The sequence below is a fragment of the Carcharhinus amblyrhynchos genome, chromosome 28 (genome assembly GCF_965287045.1).
Source record: "Carcharhinus amblyrhynchos chromosome 28, sCarAmb.v2.hapA, whole genome shotgun sequence".
In the NCBI taxonomy this organism is placed as follows: Eukaryota; Metazoa; Chordata; class Chondrichthyes; order Carcharhiniformes; family Carcharhinidae; genus Carcharhinus; species Carcharhinus amblyrhynchos.
Genome location: NC_137351.1, coordinates 35,976,760 through 35,996,814, shown reverse-complemented (window position 1 = coordinate 35,996,814; position 20,055 = coordinate 35,976,760). Strand labels below are relative to the sequence as shown.

Genomic DNA, 20,055 nt, shown 5'->3' with positions numbered 1-20,055 from the left:
TGTGTAAAATTGTTCCTCATGTCCCCTCTACACCTACTGACTTATCTTGAATCCAAGTCCCATGGTTTCAGAATTCTCCAAGGAAAACAATTTTATCCTGTCCACTATTTCTTCCCCTCATAGTTCTGTACACCTCTATTAAATCAAACTTCAACCCTCTTTGTTCCAAGGAAAATAATCCCAATATATCCAATCTTACCTCATAGCTACGTTTTTCTAGCCCTGACAACATTCTTGTAAACCTCGTTCGGCACTCTCTTCAGGAACACTGTAGTAGATTTAATATAACTATCAAGATCTAGCGGAAAATTTTTTTCATATGGATATTTAAGATCTGGAATGCTGTACCCTGAAAGGATGGTGGAATCAGTTTGAAAGGGAACAAATCTACATCTCTAATGAGAAAAGGCTGGACTGGAAATTGGTGAGCTGTTTCAAAGAGCTGACACAGGCTTGAAAAGCTGAATGGCCTCTCGGCTGGACAATTTCATGATTCTGAGTATTTGAAAAAAGAGGAGCAAGTGACAGCCTCCACAAGCACCTGTTTGCCTTGGTACACACAAGGCTCATTTCTCATTTGTTCTACTCAACTGCACTCTCAGACTGCTCCATACCTTGGCATGAGGAAAGAGGTTTGGAAATTGGTTGAGTAGGAGAGAGATTTTAGATAACAGGCAGGTATTTGAATTAGTGTTTTCTCACATGGATCCATGTTGGAATCTCAATTGTTCACTATATTTATTAATTGATCTGATGGGATAGACAGCCATGAGTTATCACAGATGACTGCAATGTTCAGTATCATTTGCAACTTCGCAGATAATGAAAGAGTCCGAGTTCACGTGCAGAAAAACATTCAAGCTGTCTCTAATAAGTGCCAAGTAACATCCACATCACAATAGTGTCAGGCAATGACCATTGCAGACAACAGGGAATCTAACTATCTCCCTCTGCTCAACAACACTCAAAAAGCTCAATACCATCCAGGATAAAGCAGCCCGCTTGATTAACACCCCCCCCCCCCCCCCCCCCGCCCCCATCACCTTAAATATGAACTCCCACTATCACTGACACACAAGGGCAGCAGCATTATATACAAGATACACTGCAGCGACTCACCAAGGCTCCTTCAATGACACCTGCCAAACCTGCAATATAAAAAGGAAAAAGGCAGCAGATGGATAGGAACACCACCGCCTACAAGTTTCTGTCTATGCTACATACCATCCTCGATATTCCAAATACATGGTGGGATAGAAAGCAGATAAAGGAAGTGAAGGTAGGAATATTGCTTAAAAGACAATTAAAGCTCTGCAGAAGTGTGATATACTAGAAGCAATTAAAATCAGGCCACATGGGTTGAACCCAAGAGCAAAAAAGTATCAACATTGCTAGTTGATAGTGTGCTACAGACTGTCAAAATAGTCAGGTGGAGTTACAATCTCCCTACAGACCATTGATAATTAACTGGATGCCCAGTTATTTACTGAAAGAACAAAGTCACAAGATTTCACACTGTTTAAAACAAATTATTTTTTCAAATTATCAAGAAAAGCAAACACTAAACACTATTAGGTAATTACTGAATGTTGAAAAGCACAATAAAATACAATCGCATATACTTGTCTATCTCAATGTGAAATCAACTCTACTGGAAGAGTGAACTATACAGCATCGGTTTGTAGTCTACCTACCTGCAAGAAAGAAAATCTCATTTTGATTCTGGACACACATTAAACTACAATTTTTTTCTCCATGGTCTCTGTTGTTTTTGCCCTGTAAAACTTTTTTTTTATCCCTCTTTTGCTGAGTGAATGCACAGGGATTATGTCTCTTTAGTCCACTCCTGCATCTTCAGTGTCCACTTGCCAGCTAGGTTTCCATTAAAGTCATGGCATTCTATGATTCTCTTCATTAAGTTATGAATGAACATGTGGAACATAGAAATGGAGCAGGCGCTTTAGTCCCTGGACATTTTTTCATGAAGGAAGGGAGATGCAGTCAAAGTTGATCCAACAGTACAATCCACAGGGTCAGTAGTGAAAAGGACAGTAAAGAAACCAGGGAGAGACTGGGCAGGAAGGTCAGAAAACAAATATGATGGAGAAGGCCTTAGGTCACTGTCATTGTAGAGTTTGCATATGTCTGGGTTGGTTTCCTCCAGGTGTTCCAATTTCCTTCCACAATCTAAACACGTGCATGTAGGTTGATTGGCCATGCTAAGTTGCCCCTTAGTGTCACAGCGACTATAAGAACATAAGAAATAGGAGCAGGAGTAGGCCTTCTAGCCCCTCGAGCCTACCCCGCCATTCAATAAGATCATGGCTGATCTGTTGTGTCTCAGTTCCACATCCCCGCCCTCTCACGGGGTTAGGGCCTATTGTCAGTGCAGGCTCAATGGACCGGATAGCCTCCCTCTAAACTGTGGCGATTCCGTGATTCTATAAAGTTAGGGTACCTGACTATAAGGAAGTAGTGATATGTGCCTCAGAAGGCCCTTCAGGGGTTGCCACAAGAGGCAGAGAGACAGCTGTAGGTTTATGTAAGAGGGTGTCAAGCCTGCGACAGCAGCAAGTAGGAAAGTCAAAGTGCACAGAAAAGTTATAGAGTCAGAGGTTTACAGCATGGAAACAGGCCCTTCAGCCCAACTTGTCAATGCCACCCTTTTTTTAAACTCCTAAGCTAATCCCAATTGCTCGCATTTGGCCCATATCCCTCTAAAACCCATCTTACCCATGTAACTGTCTAAATACTTTTTAAAAGACAAAATTGTACCCGTCACCACTACTACCTCTGGCAGCTGGTTCCAGACACTCATGACCCTGTGTGAAAAAACTGTCCTTCTGGACACTTGTATTTCTACCCTCTCACCCTAAATCTACGCCCTCTAGTTTTAGACTCCCCTACCTTTGGGAAAAGATGTTGACTATCTAGCTGATCTGTGCCTCTCATCATTTTATAGGCCTCTGTGAGATCACCCCTCAACCTTCTACGCTCCACAGAAAAAAAGTCCCAGTCTATCCAGCCTCTCCTTATAACTCAAACCATCAAGACCCAGTAGCATCCTAGTAAATTTTTTCTTTTTAGTTTTGTAAGTTATTGTTCAAATTTGAGCCAAGTACTCAAAAGGGAAGACATGACCATATTACTGGATACAAAGCAAAGAGCGCACTGTAGAGAAAACAGAAAGGAAAACGGAACATAGAGGTAGTGGGCTCAGATTCTAAGTGGCTGCCAAAATACAATGCAAATGAACACAGGCATGCCAAGAATTAAGGTAAGTATTTGTAAACCAAGAAGAAAGACACCATGAGTCGAAAGACAGTCAGAACTTCCCAGGTGGAATGAAACTGACTTGTACTTACATTTGGAACAATAAATGTGCAGTTTCAAAGGTAGTTCAAGGGTGAGGAGTGAATGAATCCTATACAAGGAAAGCATTAATAAGGCACTCAGATTGCTAGGAATGCGTAAAGATTCAACCAAGAGTGGCACAGTGGTTAGCACTGCTGCCTCAGAGCTCCAGAGACCCAGGTTTGATACCAGCCTCAGGTCACTGTCTGTATGGAGTTAACACATTCTCCCTGTTTCCTCCCACAGTCCAAAGATGTGCAGGTTAGGTAGATTGGCCATGATAAATTGCCTTTCAGTGTCAGGGGTATCAACAGGGTAAACACATAGAATCATGGGGATAGGACCTGGGTGGGATTGTTGTCAGTGCAGGCTCAATGGGCCGAATGGCCTCCTTTAGCACTGTATGAAGGGTAACCAGACACAGATCCAGGGGTTCAGAGGTGAGTAATTGACTTGGTATTGGATTTAGTAGAACAGCAATTGCATGAATGAATTAGCAGCAAAACATATCAAATCTCTTTCAGCAATCAATTAGGATGGGAATGAGAAACATAGAAGATAGAAGCAGGAGGAGGCCATTTGACCCTTTGAGCCTGCTCTGCTATTCATTACAATCATGGCTGATCATTCAACTCAATAGTCTAATCCTGCTTTTTCTCATAACCTTAGATCCCATTCGCCCCAAGTACTATATGCAGCCGCCTGTTGAACGCATTTAATGTTCTGGCATCAACTACTTCCCATTGTAATAATAAGAACATAAGAACATAAGAACATAAGAACATAAGAAATAGGAGCAGGAGTAGGCCATCTAGCCCTTCGAGCCTGCCCCGCCATTCAATAAGATCATGGCTGATCTGTTGTGGCTCAGTTCCACTTTCCCGCCCTCTCCCCATAACCCTTAATCCCCTCTCTTATCAAGAACCCATCAACCAGCTTCTTAAAAATATTTAGCGAGGCAGCCTCCACCACTTCAACGGGCAGAGAATTCCAGAGATTCACCACCCTTTGAGTGAAGAAGTTCCTCCTCAACTCCGTTCCAAACCGCCTCCCCTCTATCCTGAGGCTGTGCCCCCTAGTCCTACTGTCTTTTTTGAGCGGGAATGTAATGTAAAGGAGAATGGAATGGAAGGAATAACGTAGGGGGGAGTTATACAATAAATGGTAGGACCATTAAGAGTATAGAAACACAGAAGGACCTAGGTGTGCAAGTTCACAAGTCCTTGAAGGTGGCAGTACAGGTGGAGAAGGTGGTGAAGGCAGCATGTGGTATGCGTGCCTTTATAGGAAGGGGTATAGAGTATAAAAGCTGGCGTCTAATGTTGCAGTTGTACAGAACGTTGGTTAGACCACATTTGGAGTACTGTGTCCAGTTCTGGTCACCGTACTACTGGAAGGATGTGGAGGCCTTGGAGAGAATGCAGAGGTGGTTTACCAGGATGCTGCCTGATATGGAGGGTCTTAGCTATGAGGAGAGGTTGGGCAAATTGGGGTCGTTCTCCCTGGAACGACAGAGAATGAGGGGAGGCCTAATAGAGGTGTATAAGATTATGAAGGGTAGATAGAGTGAACAGTGGGAAACTTTTTCCCAGGGTAGGGGCGAAAATCACGAGGGGTCATGGGCTTAAGGTGAGAGGGGTGAGGTATAATTCAAATGTTAGAGGGAGGTTTTTCACACAAAGGGTTGTGGAGGCCTGGAATGCACTGCCAAGTAGGGTGGTGGAGGCAGGCACGCTAGAGTTGTTTAAGGCTTACCTAGATAGGCACATGAGCAGACTAGAGATGGAGGGATACAAAAAAATGTTCTAGTTAAGGATCAAGAGCCTCAGGACGTTCCTGGGATTCAATAGATTCCTATGGGCCGTCCAACATAGTTTATGGCTCACCTGTCTCTTACGTTGGAGCTACTGGGAATCTTCCATGAATGTCTGTAGTCTGTTGTATGTTTATTGATGTCTCTTTTTTGTATCCACAGGCGATTCAGTCTGCCTTGTTGGCCAACAAGGGGCATACGTGCGGTGGGTCACGCGAGGGCTGCTCTCGGATGTTGCTTCGAGAGTTGCCTAGTGCTTCACGTCGTTAGTGTAGGCTTAAACTGGACCAATTGACGGGCAACACAGCAGCTCAGTGACTATCACTGTTGCTGTGCAGTTACATGGACCTGGGTCGGTGTCTGTGGGAGTTTGCACGTTCTCCCTGTGCTTACGTGGGTTTTCTCTGGGTGCTCCGGTTTCACCCCACACCCCAAAAAACGCGCTTTTAGGCTGACTGGTGTTAATAAATTGTCCCTAAAGTGGATTTCCCTTAATCTGACGCACATATAATTACCTAAATTTGTGCCCTTTATTGTGGAGTCCCTGAGATGTCGGCAGAAGTCATGGGTAGAAAGAGGGTTGGAATGAGGCACTCACTGAGTGTTAAAATAGGCAGCGCAGGCCCATGGGGTCGAAGGGCCTGTTTCCTGGGCTGTGTTGTTCTTTGTAATGAATTTCACAGGCTCACACTCTTTGGGGAAAGAAATGTCTCCTTGCCTCCATCCTGAATGGTCTACCTGGAATCCTCAGACTGTGACCCATGGTTCTGGACTTCCCCACCATTCAGAATATCCTTCCTGCATCTACCCTGTCTCATCCTGTTTGAATTTTATAAGCCTCTATGATATTCCCCTCCCTTATTCATCTGAACTCCTATAAAGTCCTTGATAATGGATTCAAGAATTTTCCTTACAACTTACTGGTCTAAAATTCCCTGCTTTCTCTCTATCTCCCTTTTTGAATATTGGAGTGGCATTAGCCACCCTCCAATCTGCAGGGACTATTCCAGAGTCTATAGAATCCGGGAAGATGACCACCATAACATTCACTATTTCTAGAGCCACTTCCTTAAGTACTCTGGAATGCAGATTTTCAGGCCGTGGGGATTTATCCATCCATCCCATCAACTCTCCCAGCACCATTTCTCTACTAATACTGATATCCCTCAGTTCTTCCCTCTGACTAAATCTTGCATTCTCCAACATTTTTGGCATCTGATTTGTATCATCTTTTGTGAAGGCAGAACCAAAGTAGTCAACCGCTCAGCCATTTGTCCCACAATATGCGCTCCCCTGTTTCAGTCTTTGGGGGCCTACATTTGTCTTCACTAACCTCTTTCTCTTCACATATCTCTAGAAACTCTTGGTGTCAGTCTTTATGTTCTCCGCAAGCTTACTTTTGTACTGTATTTTCAACTTCTTAATCAATCCTTTAGTCCTTCTTTGCCGAATTCTAAACTGCTCCCAATCCTCAGACCTAGTATTTTTCTTGGCCAATATGCTTCTTCCGTAGATTGGATACTCTCTAATTTCCTTTGTAAGACACGAATCACCCATTTTGTTTTTGTGCCAGACAGGAATAAACAGTTGTTGCAGTTCCCCCATGCGTTCCTTGAATGTATGCCATTGCCTATCCACTGTCATCCCTTTAAGTAACTCTCCCCAATCTATCAAGCCAACTCACACCTCACATCCTCATAGATTCCTTTATTAAGATTCAGCACTCTAGTCTCCAAATCAACTACTACATGCTCCATCTTGATAAAAAATTGTGTCATGTTATGGTCGCTTATTTCCCAAGGGGTCTCGTACAGCTAGATTAGCAATAATTCCCTTCTCATTACATAATACTCAGTCTAAGATGGCCTGCTCTTTAGTTGGTTCTCTACATATTAGTCAAGAAAACCATCCCGTATATACTCCAGCAATTCCTTCTTTATGGCATTGTGGCTAATTTGATTTGCCCAATCTACGTGCAGATTAAAATCACCCATGATCGTCGATATTCCCTTATCACGTGCATCTCTAATTTTGTGTTTAATGCCATTTCCCACATCACTACTGCAGTGTGGGATCTATATATGACACCCACTAATGCTTTTTGCCACTTGGTATTTCTCAACTCTACCCACGCAGGCTCCACATTGTCAGAGCTAATATCCTTTCTCATGTTTGTGTTAATTTCCTCTTTAACCAGCAGTGCCGCTCCACCATCTTTTCCTTTATGCCTGTCCTTTCTAAATATTGATTACCCTGGGACATTCAATTACCACCCCGGTCACCCTGCAGCCATATCTCCGCAATCCCAATCATATCGTACCCATTTACATCAATCTGCGCAATTAATTCATCCACTTTATTGCAAATGCTCCATGCATTAAGGCTCAAACCTTTAAGCTTGTCTTTTTAACTTTCTTTGCTCCACTCCCAATCTTTTTCTCTGTAGCCCTGTTTGAACTTTGTCCTTGGTTTCTCTGCTTTTCACTTTTCTTATTCCCTTTTCTACTTTTTGTTTTTGTCCTTGCTCTCTCCTTCTCTAACTCCTGACAAAGGTTCCCACCCCGCTGGCATATTAGTTTAAACCCACCCCAACCACTCTAGTAAACAGTCCCAGTCCTGCCTATGTGTTACCTGTCCAATTTGTACGGTTCCTCCCCCGGAACCGGTCCCAATGCCCCAGGAATCTAAAACCTTCCCCCAAAACCATTTCTTCAGCCATGTATTTACCTGATATATCCTGTCATTTCTACTCTGACTAGCACGTGACACCGGTAGTAATCCTGAGACCACTACCTTTGGAAGTCCAATTTCTTAACTTTCTTTCTAGCTCCCTGTAATCTGTTTTTAGGAGCTCATTCTTCTTTTTTAACCTATGTCGTTTGTACCAATGTGTACCACAACCACTGCACGTTCACCCACCCGACTGTCCTGTATTCACTCTGAGATATTCTTGACCCTTAAAAAAGATGAAGAGCTCCTAACAAAGAAACCGATGATGTGACAGCAGGACAGATATATGCCATCCCTTGAAACTGAGATATCAGCAAAAACAACACATCATGGTTAATTACACAAAGAGCATTAAGTCACGTGATGTACTTTAAAAAACGCTTTTAAAAAGACATACTAACCAGAAAATTCCAGCTGGAGTTTTTCTCCCAACTGTAGTTTAATTTATCCACAGCAGTAAGTATGCTCTCTGAGCATACTGGGAACGGTGCTCTGGAGAACAATAAAACAAAGCTTGTGATATTGAATTGTTACTTGCAAAGGAAACGATCTGAATATACTGGTTCCTCACTTAAAATCAAAATATCACATCAATATCAAACATTGCTACCTTTTTCAATGAAAATAAAAAAATTGCCCGCTTTATTAGATTATGCAAACCATTTGCATTTCCAGCAAATTGTAGGATTAGATAATAGAGTGCGCAGCTATTCAGCCCAGGTGCTACGCTCCCCTTTGGAAGTTTATTTTCAAATGTTTATTCTTTTTAAAAGTTTACAAATTGGATCTGTCACCCTTTCAGGCAGTGCATTCCAGATAACTCATTAAAGAAAATTCCCAATCCCCCAGTAATTTTGCCAATTGTCTTTGGTTTAAATGAGCCACACGCCACAGGAATGTTTTTATGAAAATTTATTATTTTGAACATCTCTATTAAATCTCAGCTGAACAAACTACCTGCTGTTGGTGGGCTTGCTACACAAAGATACTGACTGCATTTCCCACATTATGACAATAGCTATGATTCATTGTTTGCAAAGCATTTTCCGACGTCCTCTCCCCTCCACCTCTGACATATGCGGCGGGCTGTTAACGCGCAAATAAGTGCGGCGTGCAGGAATGGGACGGCCGTAGTTATGGGGGATTTCAATCTGCATATTGATTGGTCGACCCATGTTGGACGCGGTGGGCTCGAGTTGTTGTTCTTGGAATGCTGCCGGGATAGTTTCCTGGAACAGTGTGTGTTGGAGCCGACGAGGGAGCGAGCTATCTTGGATCTGGTGCTATGTTATGAGGCGGGTAGAATTAGGGAACTTGCGGTGAAGGATCCTCTTGGGGAGAGTGATCATTGTATGGTGGAGTTTCTGGTGCAGATGGAGGAGGAGAAAGTGGGTTCCCGGACACGCGTCCTTTGTTTGAACAGAGGGGAGTACCGTAGGATGAGAGAAGAATTGGGGAATGTGGACTGGGGGAGCGCGTTGAAAGGTAGGTCTGCTGAGGAGCAGTGGAGGATCTTTAAGGAGATCTTTCTTGGTGCTCAGCGGAAATTTATTCCGATGGTCAAAAAGGACCGTAGGAGGAGAGGTAATAAGCCGTGGATAACGAAGGAGGTGAAGGAAAGTGTTAAATTAAAAGCGGAGGCGTTTAGAGTAGCTAAGAGTAGTGGGCGAGAAGAGGATTGGGAGAGGTTTAAATGTCAACAAAGATTGACAAAGAAGTTGATAAAGAAGGGTAGGAGAAACTATGAAGCTGGGCTAGCACTTAATATAAAAAAGGATAGCAGCAGTTTTTATAAATATATAAAAAGGAAGAGGCTGGCTAGGGTGAACGTTGGACCCTCAGAGGATGAGAAGGGGGACTTAGTGGTAGGGGATGGGGATATGGCAGAGGTCTTGAATAACTTTTTTGTTTCGGTCTTCACGGAGGAGGACGTGAATAATTTGCCGGATGTTAGAGATGGAAAGGTGGTAGGACTGGAGGGTCTCGATGGCATTACTGTTACTAGAGAGGTGGTGCTCAACAGACTGGAGGGGCTGATTGTGGACAAGTCCCCAGGACCGGATGGAATGCATCCGAGGGTCCTGAAAGAAATGGCGGAGGTGATAGTGGATGCCTTGGTGGTTATTTTGCAGACGTCGCTGGATTCCGGGGAAGTGCCAGAAGATTGGAAAACGGCTAATGTTACGCCGTTGTTTAAGAAGGGTGCCAGGCGAAAGGCGGGGAATTATAGGCCTGTTAGTTTAACATCTGTTGTAAGTAAAATGTTAGAATCCGTCATCAAGGAGGAAATATTGAGGCATCTTGAGGGGAACTGCTTGATAGAGCAGATGCAGCACGGTTTCCTTAAAGGGAAGTCGTGTCTGACAAATTTACTGGAGTTCTATGAGGATGTGTCTAGGGCGGTGGATAGAGGAGAGCCGGTGGATGTGGTCTTTCTGGATTTTCAGAAGGCGTTTGACAAGATACCTCACAAGAGGTTATTACAGAAGGTCGGGGGCATGGAGTTGGGGGTAGGGTGTTAGCGTGGATAGAGGACTGGTTGTCAAATAGGATAAAGTCTGACAACACCAGGTTTTAGTCCAACCTATTTATTTGATAATATACTCACAAGCTTTCGAGGGGACTGCCTCTTCGTCAGGTGAATGGAGAGTTCTGGCCTCAGACAGAGCATATAAAGCACAGACAGTTTAGAGATTACTGATTAAAATTACTGATTAATCAGTAATCTCTAAACTGTCTGTGCTTTATATGCTCTGAGGCCAGAACTCTCCATTCACCTGACGAAGAGGCAGTCCCCTCGAAAGCTTGTGAGTATATTATCAAATAAATAGGTTGGACTAAAACCTGGTGTTGTCAGACTTTTTACTGTGTTTACGCCAGTCCAACGCCGGCATACCCACATCATGTCAGATAGGAGGCAGAGAGTGGGGGTCAATGGGTGCTATTCGGATTGGCGGATGGTGACTAGTAGAGTGCCCCAGGGGTCCGTGCTGGGGCCTCAGCTATTTACCATTTATATAGATGATCTGGAGGAGGGAACCGAGTGTAGGGTGTTGAAATTTGCTGATGACACCAAAATTGGTGGAAAGGCAAATTGTGCAGAGGGTGGGGAGAGTCTACAGAAGGATCTAGATAGGCTGGGCGAATGGGCCAGGAAATGGCAAATGGAATTTAATGTTGGCAAGTGCGAGGTGGTCCACTTTGGTAGGAATAATGGTAGGAAGGATTAATACTTACGTGGAGAAAAACTGCAGCAGGCGACGGTGCAGAGGGACCTCGGGGTCCTTGTGCATGAGTCGCAAAAACCCAGCTTGCAGGTGCAGCAGGTGGTCAGGAAGGCGAATGGAATGCTGGCCTTCATCGCGAGGGGGATTGAATATAAAAGTAGGGAGGTCTTGCTGCGGCTGTATAGAGCATTGGTGAGGCCGCAGCTGGAGTACTGTGTGCAGTTTTGGGCGCCGTACTTGCGCAAGGATATTTTAGCCTTGGAGGGAGTGCAGAGGAGGTTTACTAGGCTGATGCCGGAGTTGAGAGGGTTGAGCTATGAGGAGAGGCTGCATAGATTAGGCTTGTACTCGTTAGAGTTTAGAAGAATGAGGGGAGATCTCATTGAGACGTATAAGATGATGAATGGGATGGATAGGATAGAGGTGGAGAGACTCTTCCCACTCAGAAAGGATAGCAGGACTAGGGGGCATAGCTTCAAGATAAAGGGGGGGGGGGGGCGGTTTAGAACAGAGTTGAGGAGGAACTTCTTCACTCAAAGGGTGGTGAATCTCTGGAATTCTCTGCCCGTTGAAGTGGTGGAGGCTGCCTCGCTAAATATTTTTAAGACGCGGGTTGATGGGTTTTTGATGAGAGAGGGGATTAAGGGTTATGGGGAGAGGACGGGAATGTGGAACTGAGCCACGACAGATCAGCCATGATCTTATTGAATAGCGGGGCAGGCTCGAAGGGCTAGTTGGCCTACTCCTGCTCCTATTTCTTATGTTATGTTCACCTCTCAGACTGAAAAAGACACAATATATAAATGCGAATCTTTGTATCTTTCTCTTTACCTTCTCTACTCCTAAAGAGAACCGCAGCTGTTCAGACACCACCACAAAACTGAAGCTCTGATCCCAGAAACATGTTAGGAAATCTTGTGGGTTTCTGCATGACTTGGCTGATTTTCACAACCAACGCAAATGTCTGACAGCAATGCAAAGTCACATTTGCAACCCAAATGCATAACAGTAACCCAACAAAGGGGTGGAATAGTCATCCTTAACAAGTGCAACTATCTCAATAAAATGTATACCATCATTAAGACTGCTACAAATTTATATTCATTGGACCTGCCACTCAACATGATCAGACAGTTTTGTTTTGGAAGCAAGCTAAAAATGCTTGGACTTATGCAAGAGCAACAAGTTGCCAGGTGATACATATGATAAGATTTGTCCTCACAGCTCTCTTTGTACATGGGCCTATGGGCTGTCCAAGACACACAAAGGTGAAGTGCATTTACACCTTACGTTGTCAATGACCAGTGCTATACAACATGAATTGGCCCAATAGTTGGGGTGAGCTGCTACAACCAGTGTTGAGCATATTTTCCACGAGGTGGCACAGTGGGAACAGGCAGGGACGTCCAGGGACAAAGATGGAGTGTGGCACAGAGGGCACCAAGTAGCCACCCCCTCATTTACACACACCAAATGACTTCGACTCCACCACGAGCTGGACCACTCCGGCCGGGATGGGACCCTGGCCCGACTATCAGCTGATTGGTGGTGGCCAGGATGGGACGGGATGTAGTCAAACACTGCCAGCGCTGTATCACATGTGCCCAGCACAACCCCGGCTGACTCCTGAGAGTCAAACTGGCCCACCAACCCCAACCAAAGGGACCCTGGGAAAACCTGCAGATTGACTTCATAGGCCCCCTACCCACTAGCCGAGGGAAGAAATATTGTTTAGTCTTAATCGATCAATTCACCCGCTGAGTGGAAGCATTCCCAACTCGGGATTGTGAAGCCACGACCGTAGCCCGCATCCTAGCATACGAAATCATCCCGAGGGGGAGTCCCACTACAACGAGACTCCCACCAAGGAATCCACTTCACAGGCAAGATAATGAAACAGGCTTGCAAAACCCTGGGAATCCGACAGCGATTCCATATCCATACCACCCTCAGAATTCTGGGATGGTCGAGTGAATGAACTGCACACTTAAAAACGCGACTGCCAAGTCAATCACCGAGACAGGTCGGGGTGGGTAGATGTCCTTCCCTGTATTTTAATGCGCCTACGAGCCACCCCAGGTCGCACCATAGGACTTACACCATTTGAATTAATGGCGGGGAAGGCAATGAGAATCCCAGAAAACACAGCGGTAGGAGGAGAAGAAATGGCACCCCTCCGGGATAAAATGAAAAGATATGTAGAACATATCTTAGACCACCAACTCAGAGAGCTACACCACGCAGCCAGAGACCAACAGGTTAGGGAACATGACATCTGCCATACCCCAACACTCCCCCAGGTAGGGGACAAAGTGTTGATCCAAGTTGCCCCTGATCAAACTGGGGCGGGGGGGGGGTGGTGTGTGTGTGTGTAAGAGAGCGAGAGAGAGAGACAGGACAGACTGACTGCAAAAAAAGAATAGTCCATCGACATATATGGGCCACGTATCGACCCATAACTAACCGCCTCTATCCACACAGCGGAGATCGAATTAACAACCTTCATTTCTAGGACGGAGGAGAGCCACACATCAGCCATGGCTCTAATATGTGTATATAGATGTAGAGGCATGCCTAAGTAGATTAGTTTATAGAAATTAGTTAATACTAAGATTCTAATACCCAGCGGCCACCAGGCTTTGTGTACCCTTCCTACCCCTCTCCAGGATAATGTTAACCACTTTGAGGATGGCCCTATCCATCATCTTCTTGTCAAGGTTCGCCATCCAGGGGCACACCACCTACCAACAAACCCACGGAATAATATTCAATACATTCAAGGCGTTGTGTGTGCCGGCCGCACCATACTCCGCGAACAACAGAATGTATTCCAATGCATGGCTACAAGTCCACCTGGGTCACAATGTGATCTGCTTCACTTGCACATGGATAAGATCCGAATGTGTATCCAACGGCCAGACTCGCTGAGCGACTCCAGCTGCACCTTCGGAACAATCTGCGCCCTTCCCGAAGGCCCACGAACACCGCCACAAAGAGAGATTTTGAAATCGGACATCGACATTTGTGGATATTATAGAACATAGAACATTACAGCGCAGTACAGGCCCTTCGGCCCTCGATGTTGCGCCGACCAGTGAAACCAATCTAATGACCCTCTAACCTAAACTATTCCAATGTAATCCATATGCCTATCTACTGACCATTTGAACGCCCTTAAAGTTGGCGAGTCCACAACTGCTGCAGGCAGGGCATTCCACAACCTTACTACCCTCTGACATCCGTCCTATAATTACCACCCCTTAATTTAAAGCTATGCCCCCTTGTGTTAGCCATCACCATCCAAGGTAAAAGGCTCTCACTGTCCACCCTATCCAATCCTTTGATCATCTTGTATGCCTCAATCAGGTCACCTCGTGACCACCTTCTCTCCAATGAAAATAACCTCAAGTCCCTCAGCCTCTCCTCATAAGACCTTCCCACCATACCAGGCAACATCCTGGTAAACCTCCTCTGCACCCTTTCCAATGCCTCCACATCTTTCTTATAATGCGGCGACCAGAACTGTATGCAATACTCCAAGTGTGGCCGCACCAGAGTTTTGTACAGTTGTAACATGACCTCACGGCTCCGAAATTCAATCCCTCTACCAATAAAAGCGAACACACCGCACACCTTCTTAACAACCTTATCAACCTGGGTGCCAACTTTCAGGGAGCTATGCACATGTACCCCGAGATCTCTCTGCTCGTCAACACTACTAAGAGTCCTTCCATTAGCCCTATATTCTGTACTCCTGTTAATCTTACCAAAGTGAATCACCTCACACTTTTCCATATTAAACTCCATCTGCCACCTCTCAGCCCAGCTCTGCAGCTTATCTATGTCCCTCTGCAAACTGTAACATCCATCCTCACTGTCTACAACTCTTCCGACTTTGGTGTCGTCAGCAAATTTACTAATCCATCCTTCTACACCCTCATCTAGGTCATTTATAAAAATGACAAACAGCAGTGGCCCCAAAACAGATCCTTGAGGTACACCACTTGTAACTGCACTCCAGGTTGAATATTTCCCATCAACTACCACCCTCTGTCTTCTATCAGCTAGCCAATTCCTGATCCAAACTGCTAAATCACCCTCAATCCCATGCATCTGCATTTTCTGCAATAGCCTACCATGGGGACCCTTATCAAACGCTTTGCTAAAATCCATATACACCACGTCAACTGCCTTACCCTTATCCACCTCTTTGGTCACCTTTTCAAAAAACTCGATAAAGTTTGTGAGGCACAACGTACCCTTCACAAAACCGTGTTGACTATCCCTAATCAATTTATTTCCCGCTAGATGATTATAAATTCTATCCCTTATAATTCTTTCCAAAACTTTGCCCACAACAGAAGTAAGGCTCACTGGTCTATAATTCCCAGGATGGTTTCTACTCCCCTTAATGAACAAGGGGACAACATTTGCTATCCTCCAGTCTTCTGGCACTATACCTGAAGCCAATGACGACATGAAGATCAAAGCCAAAGGCTCTGCAATCTCCTCCCTAGCCTCCCAGAGAATCCTAGGGTAAATCCCATCCGGCCCAGGGGACTTACCTATTTTCACACTCTTAAGAATTGCCAACACCTCCTCCTTATGTACCTCAATCCCGTCTAGTCTACTACCTGGTATCGCAGTATTCTCCTCGACTACACTGACATTTTCATGCGTGAATACTGTCGAAAAATACTCATTTAGTGCCTCTCCTATCTCTTCAGGCTCCACGCACAACTTCCCACTGCTGTATCTGACTGGCCCTAATCTTGCCCTAACCAATCTTTTATTCTTGACATACCTGTAGAAAGCTTTAGGATTTTCCTTGATCCTATCCGCCAAAGTCTTCTCATGTCCTCTTCTAGCTCTTCTCAACTCTCTCTTTAGCTCCTTCCTGGCTAATTTATAACTCTCCAGTGCCCTAACTGAGCCTTCACATCTCATCTTTACATAAGCCTCCTTCTTCCTCTTCACCAGAGATTCAACTTCCTTAGTACACCACGGTTCCCTCGCTCGACCACTTCCTCCCTGCCTGACAGGTACATATTTATCAAGGACTCGCAGTAGCTGCTCCTTGAATAAGCTCCACGTTTCAGATGTTCCCAGCCCCTGCAATTTCCTACTCCACCCTATGTATCCTAAATCTGGCCTAATAGCCTCACAATTACCTTCCCCCAGCTATAACTTCTGCCCTTCGGTATATGCCTATCCCTTTCCATCACTAAGGCAAACGTAACCGAATTGTGGTCACTATCACCAAAGTGCTCACCTACCTTCAAGTCTAACACCTGGTCTGGTTCATTACCCAGTGCCAAATCCAATGTAGCCTCACCTCTTGTTGGCCTATCTACATACTGTGTCATGAAACCTTCCTGCACACATTGGACAAAAACTGACCCCTCTAACGTGCTTGAACTATAGCTTTTCCAATCGATATTAGTAAAGTTAAAGTCCCCCATAACAACTACCCTGTTACTTTCGCACCTATCCAGGATCATCTTTGCAATCCTTTCCTCTACATTTCTGGAACTTTTTAGAGGCCTATAAAAAACTCCCAACAGCGTGATCTCTCCTACACGCTACAGAGACAACACACAGACAGAAGGAGAAGGGGTATAGTCAATGATATCCTCACAGGAATAAACATCGGATCCAGCGTGGTTAACTCAATTGACATCCAGGGCCTCAATAATAAGATAGAACAGTTAAAGGGAGTGATGAAAGATATCCTGCAACGGTCACTAGCTCAACAAGCCAAGCATGCTCTTTTAGGGGAGAGGGGTGCCCATACCCAACTAGATGGAGTTACGATATTAGAAACACACGCCCGTACCATTAACCGCCTCATACATAGGGAGAGAGATAACACTGCCCGGGTACAACAGGGACAGCTGTGCCACACGTAGGGTCAGTGGATGATAGGTCAATTAAGACATAATTTGGACCCGGTACACAGGGGGGAGGTGCCTGATTGAATTGACAGCACCCAGCTAGCACAACTTGCAGATCAGAAGGGGGTGCTGGATAACCAAACCTTGAAAGGAATGACACGGGTATATCCAGTGATCCCCGACTGCGAGGTTAGCGAGAGTGCGGGAGTAGGGATGGTCCTATTGACTCCGATAATTACACCAGACTCGGGACCGTTCCCTATCTTCCAGATTGAAAACATCGGTGTTGTTAGAGGCAATACCTCCCTCCGCTACCACCTAACCAAAGTCACAGCCATCTCAAGGCATGGCGTGATGTTCAGTACCTCCCTCTCGGGATGCAAACAAAGGAGAGAGATAACCATTTGCCTTCACCCATTGAGACAAGGAGAGGCAGCTGAATGAGGGTTTAATAAAACGCAGGGCTGTACCCTAGAAATTACACCCACAGATCCACACTTTGCCCGGGCAGGATATGGAGGACGAGGCAGGTATTGTGTAGCCACAACGAGGACATCCTTCGTAAACAACGGGCTGACACGCCCGATCCCCAGCCCAAACTTCTGCTTCACCCCTTGCCGACCGGTCAGTATTGGCCAGGTCCACATCACCAACATCTGAAGTAGACAGACCCTGACACTTAATGCCACGGACCCATTGAGAGATGACCTCAAATATTACCGAGAGCCAGAACAGGCTCCCATCTCACACTTAGCAGAAGTACTGAGAGAGCTCCGTCTCAAAGTGGGACACTGTTCAATGGTACCAGTTACAATCACATATCAAAACCCTAGAGCATGACACAGAGTCAGCCTTACAGAGCCAGACATGGGTTCAGAGGGTGTGGGACTGGGGCCGAAATACAGACATTCACCCCTGGATCCGGATAAGTGGAACTGAGCCACGACAGATCAGCCATGATCTTATTGAATGGCGGGGCAGGCTCGAAGGGCTAGATGGCCTACTCCTGCTCCTATTTCTTATGTTCTTATAATCTCGCACATACTCGTTGCCATCCAATTCATACCGGCAATATCCTGGGGGTCATAATGTGTTATACATACAGCCAGTGCAAGAAAACCAAAACTAGGAGGGAACTAATCAGAATGAGTGGCAATATGGGACAATTAACAAATCGGGAAGACTTCTTCCGCATACACCTAGTTTGACAAACCCAGGGCTCCCCTAAACTGTATGACTGCAGCGTGCAAATGCAGGGAGCACCGGGCATAAAATCTGTTAAGAAAATCAGTCTGAGGGAGGCGGAACAAGTCCGCTCCTGACTGACAGGGGGAACTGTTATCGGACAACAAATTTTACGAAATTGGGCACACAATATGGAAGTAGACTAAAATTACACTCAGTGCCTCTCCACTAAAATTTACAAAGCAACAGACACAGATTAGCAGGCAAGAGCACGCTTTTAGAATGCAAATGAGGGCTAGCACATAAGGGAAGCTGGACAGGATGGCACCTACAGGGACTAAATTAAAAAACACATCCCCACCCCATCAAAATCAGCACTTCTAAAACAGTCAAATAACCTATGGAGACACCTAAAATTAGCATTGTTAAGGAAACATTCCTGGCCCCTCAAAACCTCTTGAGATCAATGACATGCCTATGGTTCAAACCCCAGAGATTCTAGACTATTAAATAACCAATCAGACCAAACGATTAACGCACACCTAAAACAATTTCCCCAACACTTGAAAACATCAAGACAGGATGGTAAGGTTGAATACTGTAAATAAAGTATTAGCATTTGAATTGCATACTGCACCGAAGTTCAGGTATAACTATAGCCCACTGCGAGGGACCGTTAAGCGCTTTCGGGACAGTCCGATTGTATGTCCTGACAGCGCTTTCGGGACAGTCCGATTGTATGTCCTGACAGCGCTTTCGGGACAGTCCGATTGTATGTCCTGACTGCGCTTCTCCGTCGACGTAAAAGAAAATAAAGCTGTGCCGTTATTGAACTTCACCGAGTCCGTAGTGGTCGTTTCGCCCGCTTGCGCTAACACTACCATCTCGTCCCCAGAGCTTCCCCATGCCCGCACCAACCCCTGCCTGTGCCCCCTCTGCACCTGCACGCCCAATGGCCACATCCCCCCACCACCCTCATCTACCCCCCAACCCCTCCACATGCCCGCATCTGCCATGCTCGCAAATCCAGCCACATGCCAGCCAACCCCCACACCTGGCACACTGCCCCCCAGTATGATTCTTCTCTCCCCCACACGACAAAATGTCATTGAAATCTACTTGAAATGGTAGAAGACCATTTACTATAGAGGATAAAATAAACGTACGCCATCGGCTCATGTGGATCATTTGTCTCCCCGCCCTTTGCCGCCTCGTTCCTCTCCTCATCCTCCGCCACCTCCCTTCCATTGCTGTCCCCCCTCGCTGTCCCCACCACCTCCACTGCCACTTCCAAAACCCCACTACCTCCCCCACCTCCACTACTACTCCCTCCTCCCCCACCCCAAACACCCCCTCCTCTGCCCCCCCTTCCCAGCCCACCATCCCCCTTCCCTCCCCAGTCCACCCTCCCTTCTCCCCCCCACCCCTCTCCCTTCCCCCCTCCCTCCTTCCCCTCTCCCCGCCACTCCTCCCCCTCCCTCCTACCCCTCTCCCCCGCCACTCCTCCCCCTCCCACCTTCCCCCCTCCCCCGCCACTCCTCCCCCTCCCTCCTACCCCTCTCCCCCGCCACTCCTCCCCCTCCCACCTTCCCCCCTCCCCCGCCACTCCTCCCCCTCCCACCTTCCCCCGCCACTCCTCCCCCTCCCCCGCCACTCCTCCCCCTCCCCCGCCACTCCTCCCCCGCCACTCCTCCCCCTCCCACCTTCCCCCTCCCCCGCCACTCCTCCCCCTCCCACCTTCCCCCCTCCCCCGCCACTCCTCCCCCTCCCACCTTCCCCCGCCACTCCTCCCCCTCCCCCGCCACTCCTCCCCCTCCCCCGCCACTCCTCCCCCTCCCCCGCCACTCCTCCC

General features: G+C 46.3%; 2 protein-coding genes across 3 annotated transcripts in view; one reads left to right on the top strand and one right to left on the bottom strand.

Moving 5' to 3' along the window:
- spg21 (SPG21 abhydrolase domain containing, maspardin) overlaps positions 1-20,055 on the bottom strand; it is a 124,135-nt gene that overhangs the window by 101,353 nt on the left and 2,727 nt on the right. The window contains exons 1-2 of one of the 2 annotated variants that reach the window (XM_080214036.1): positions 8,299-8,389; positions 1,120-1,148 (exon numbers count right to left, since the gene is read on the bottom strand). The gene's annotated coding sequence lies outside the window, so the exon portion shown is untranslated. Of the gene's footprint in view, positions 1-1,119; positions 1,149-8,298; positions 8,390-20,055 lie in introns of those variants that run through there. The other variant, XM_080214035.1, reaches the window with a different exon arrangement.
- Positions 783-20,055, top strand: part of LOC145359442 (zinc transporter ZIP1-like) — a 45,368-nt gene continuing 26,095 nt past the window's right edge. The window contains exon 1 of the mRNA XM_080213990.1: positions 783-881. Coding sequence (XP_080070116.1) covers positions 783-881 — 99 coding nt within the window. The remainder of the gene's footprint in view (positions 882-20,055) is intronic.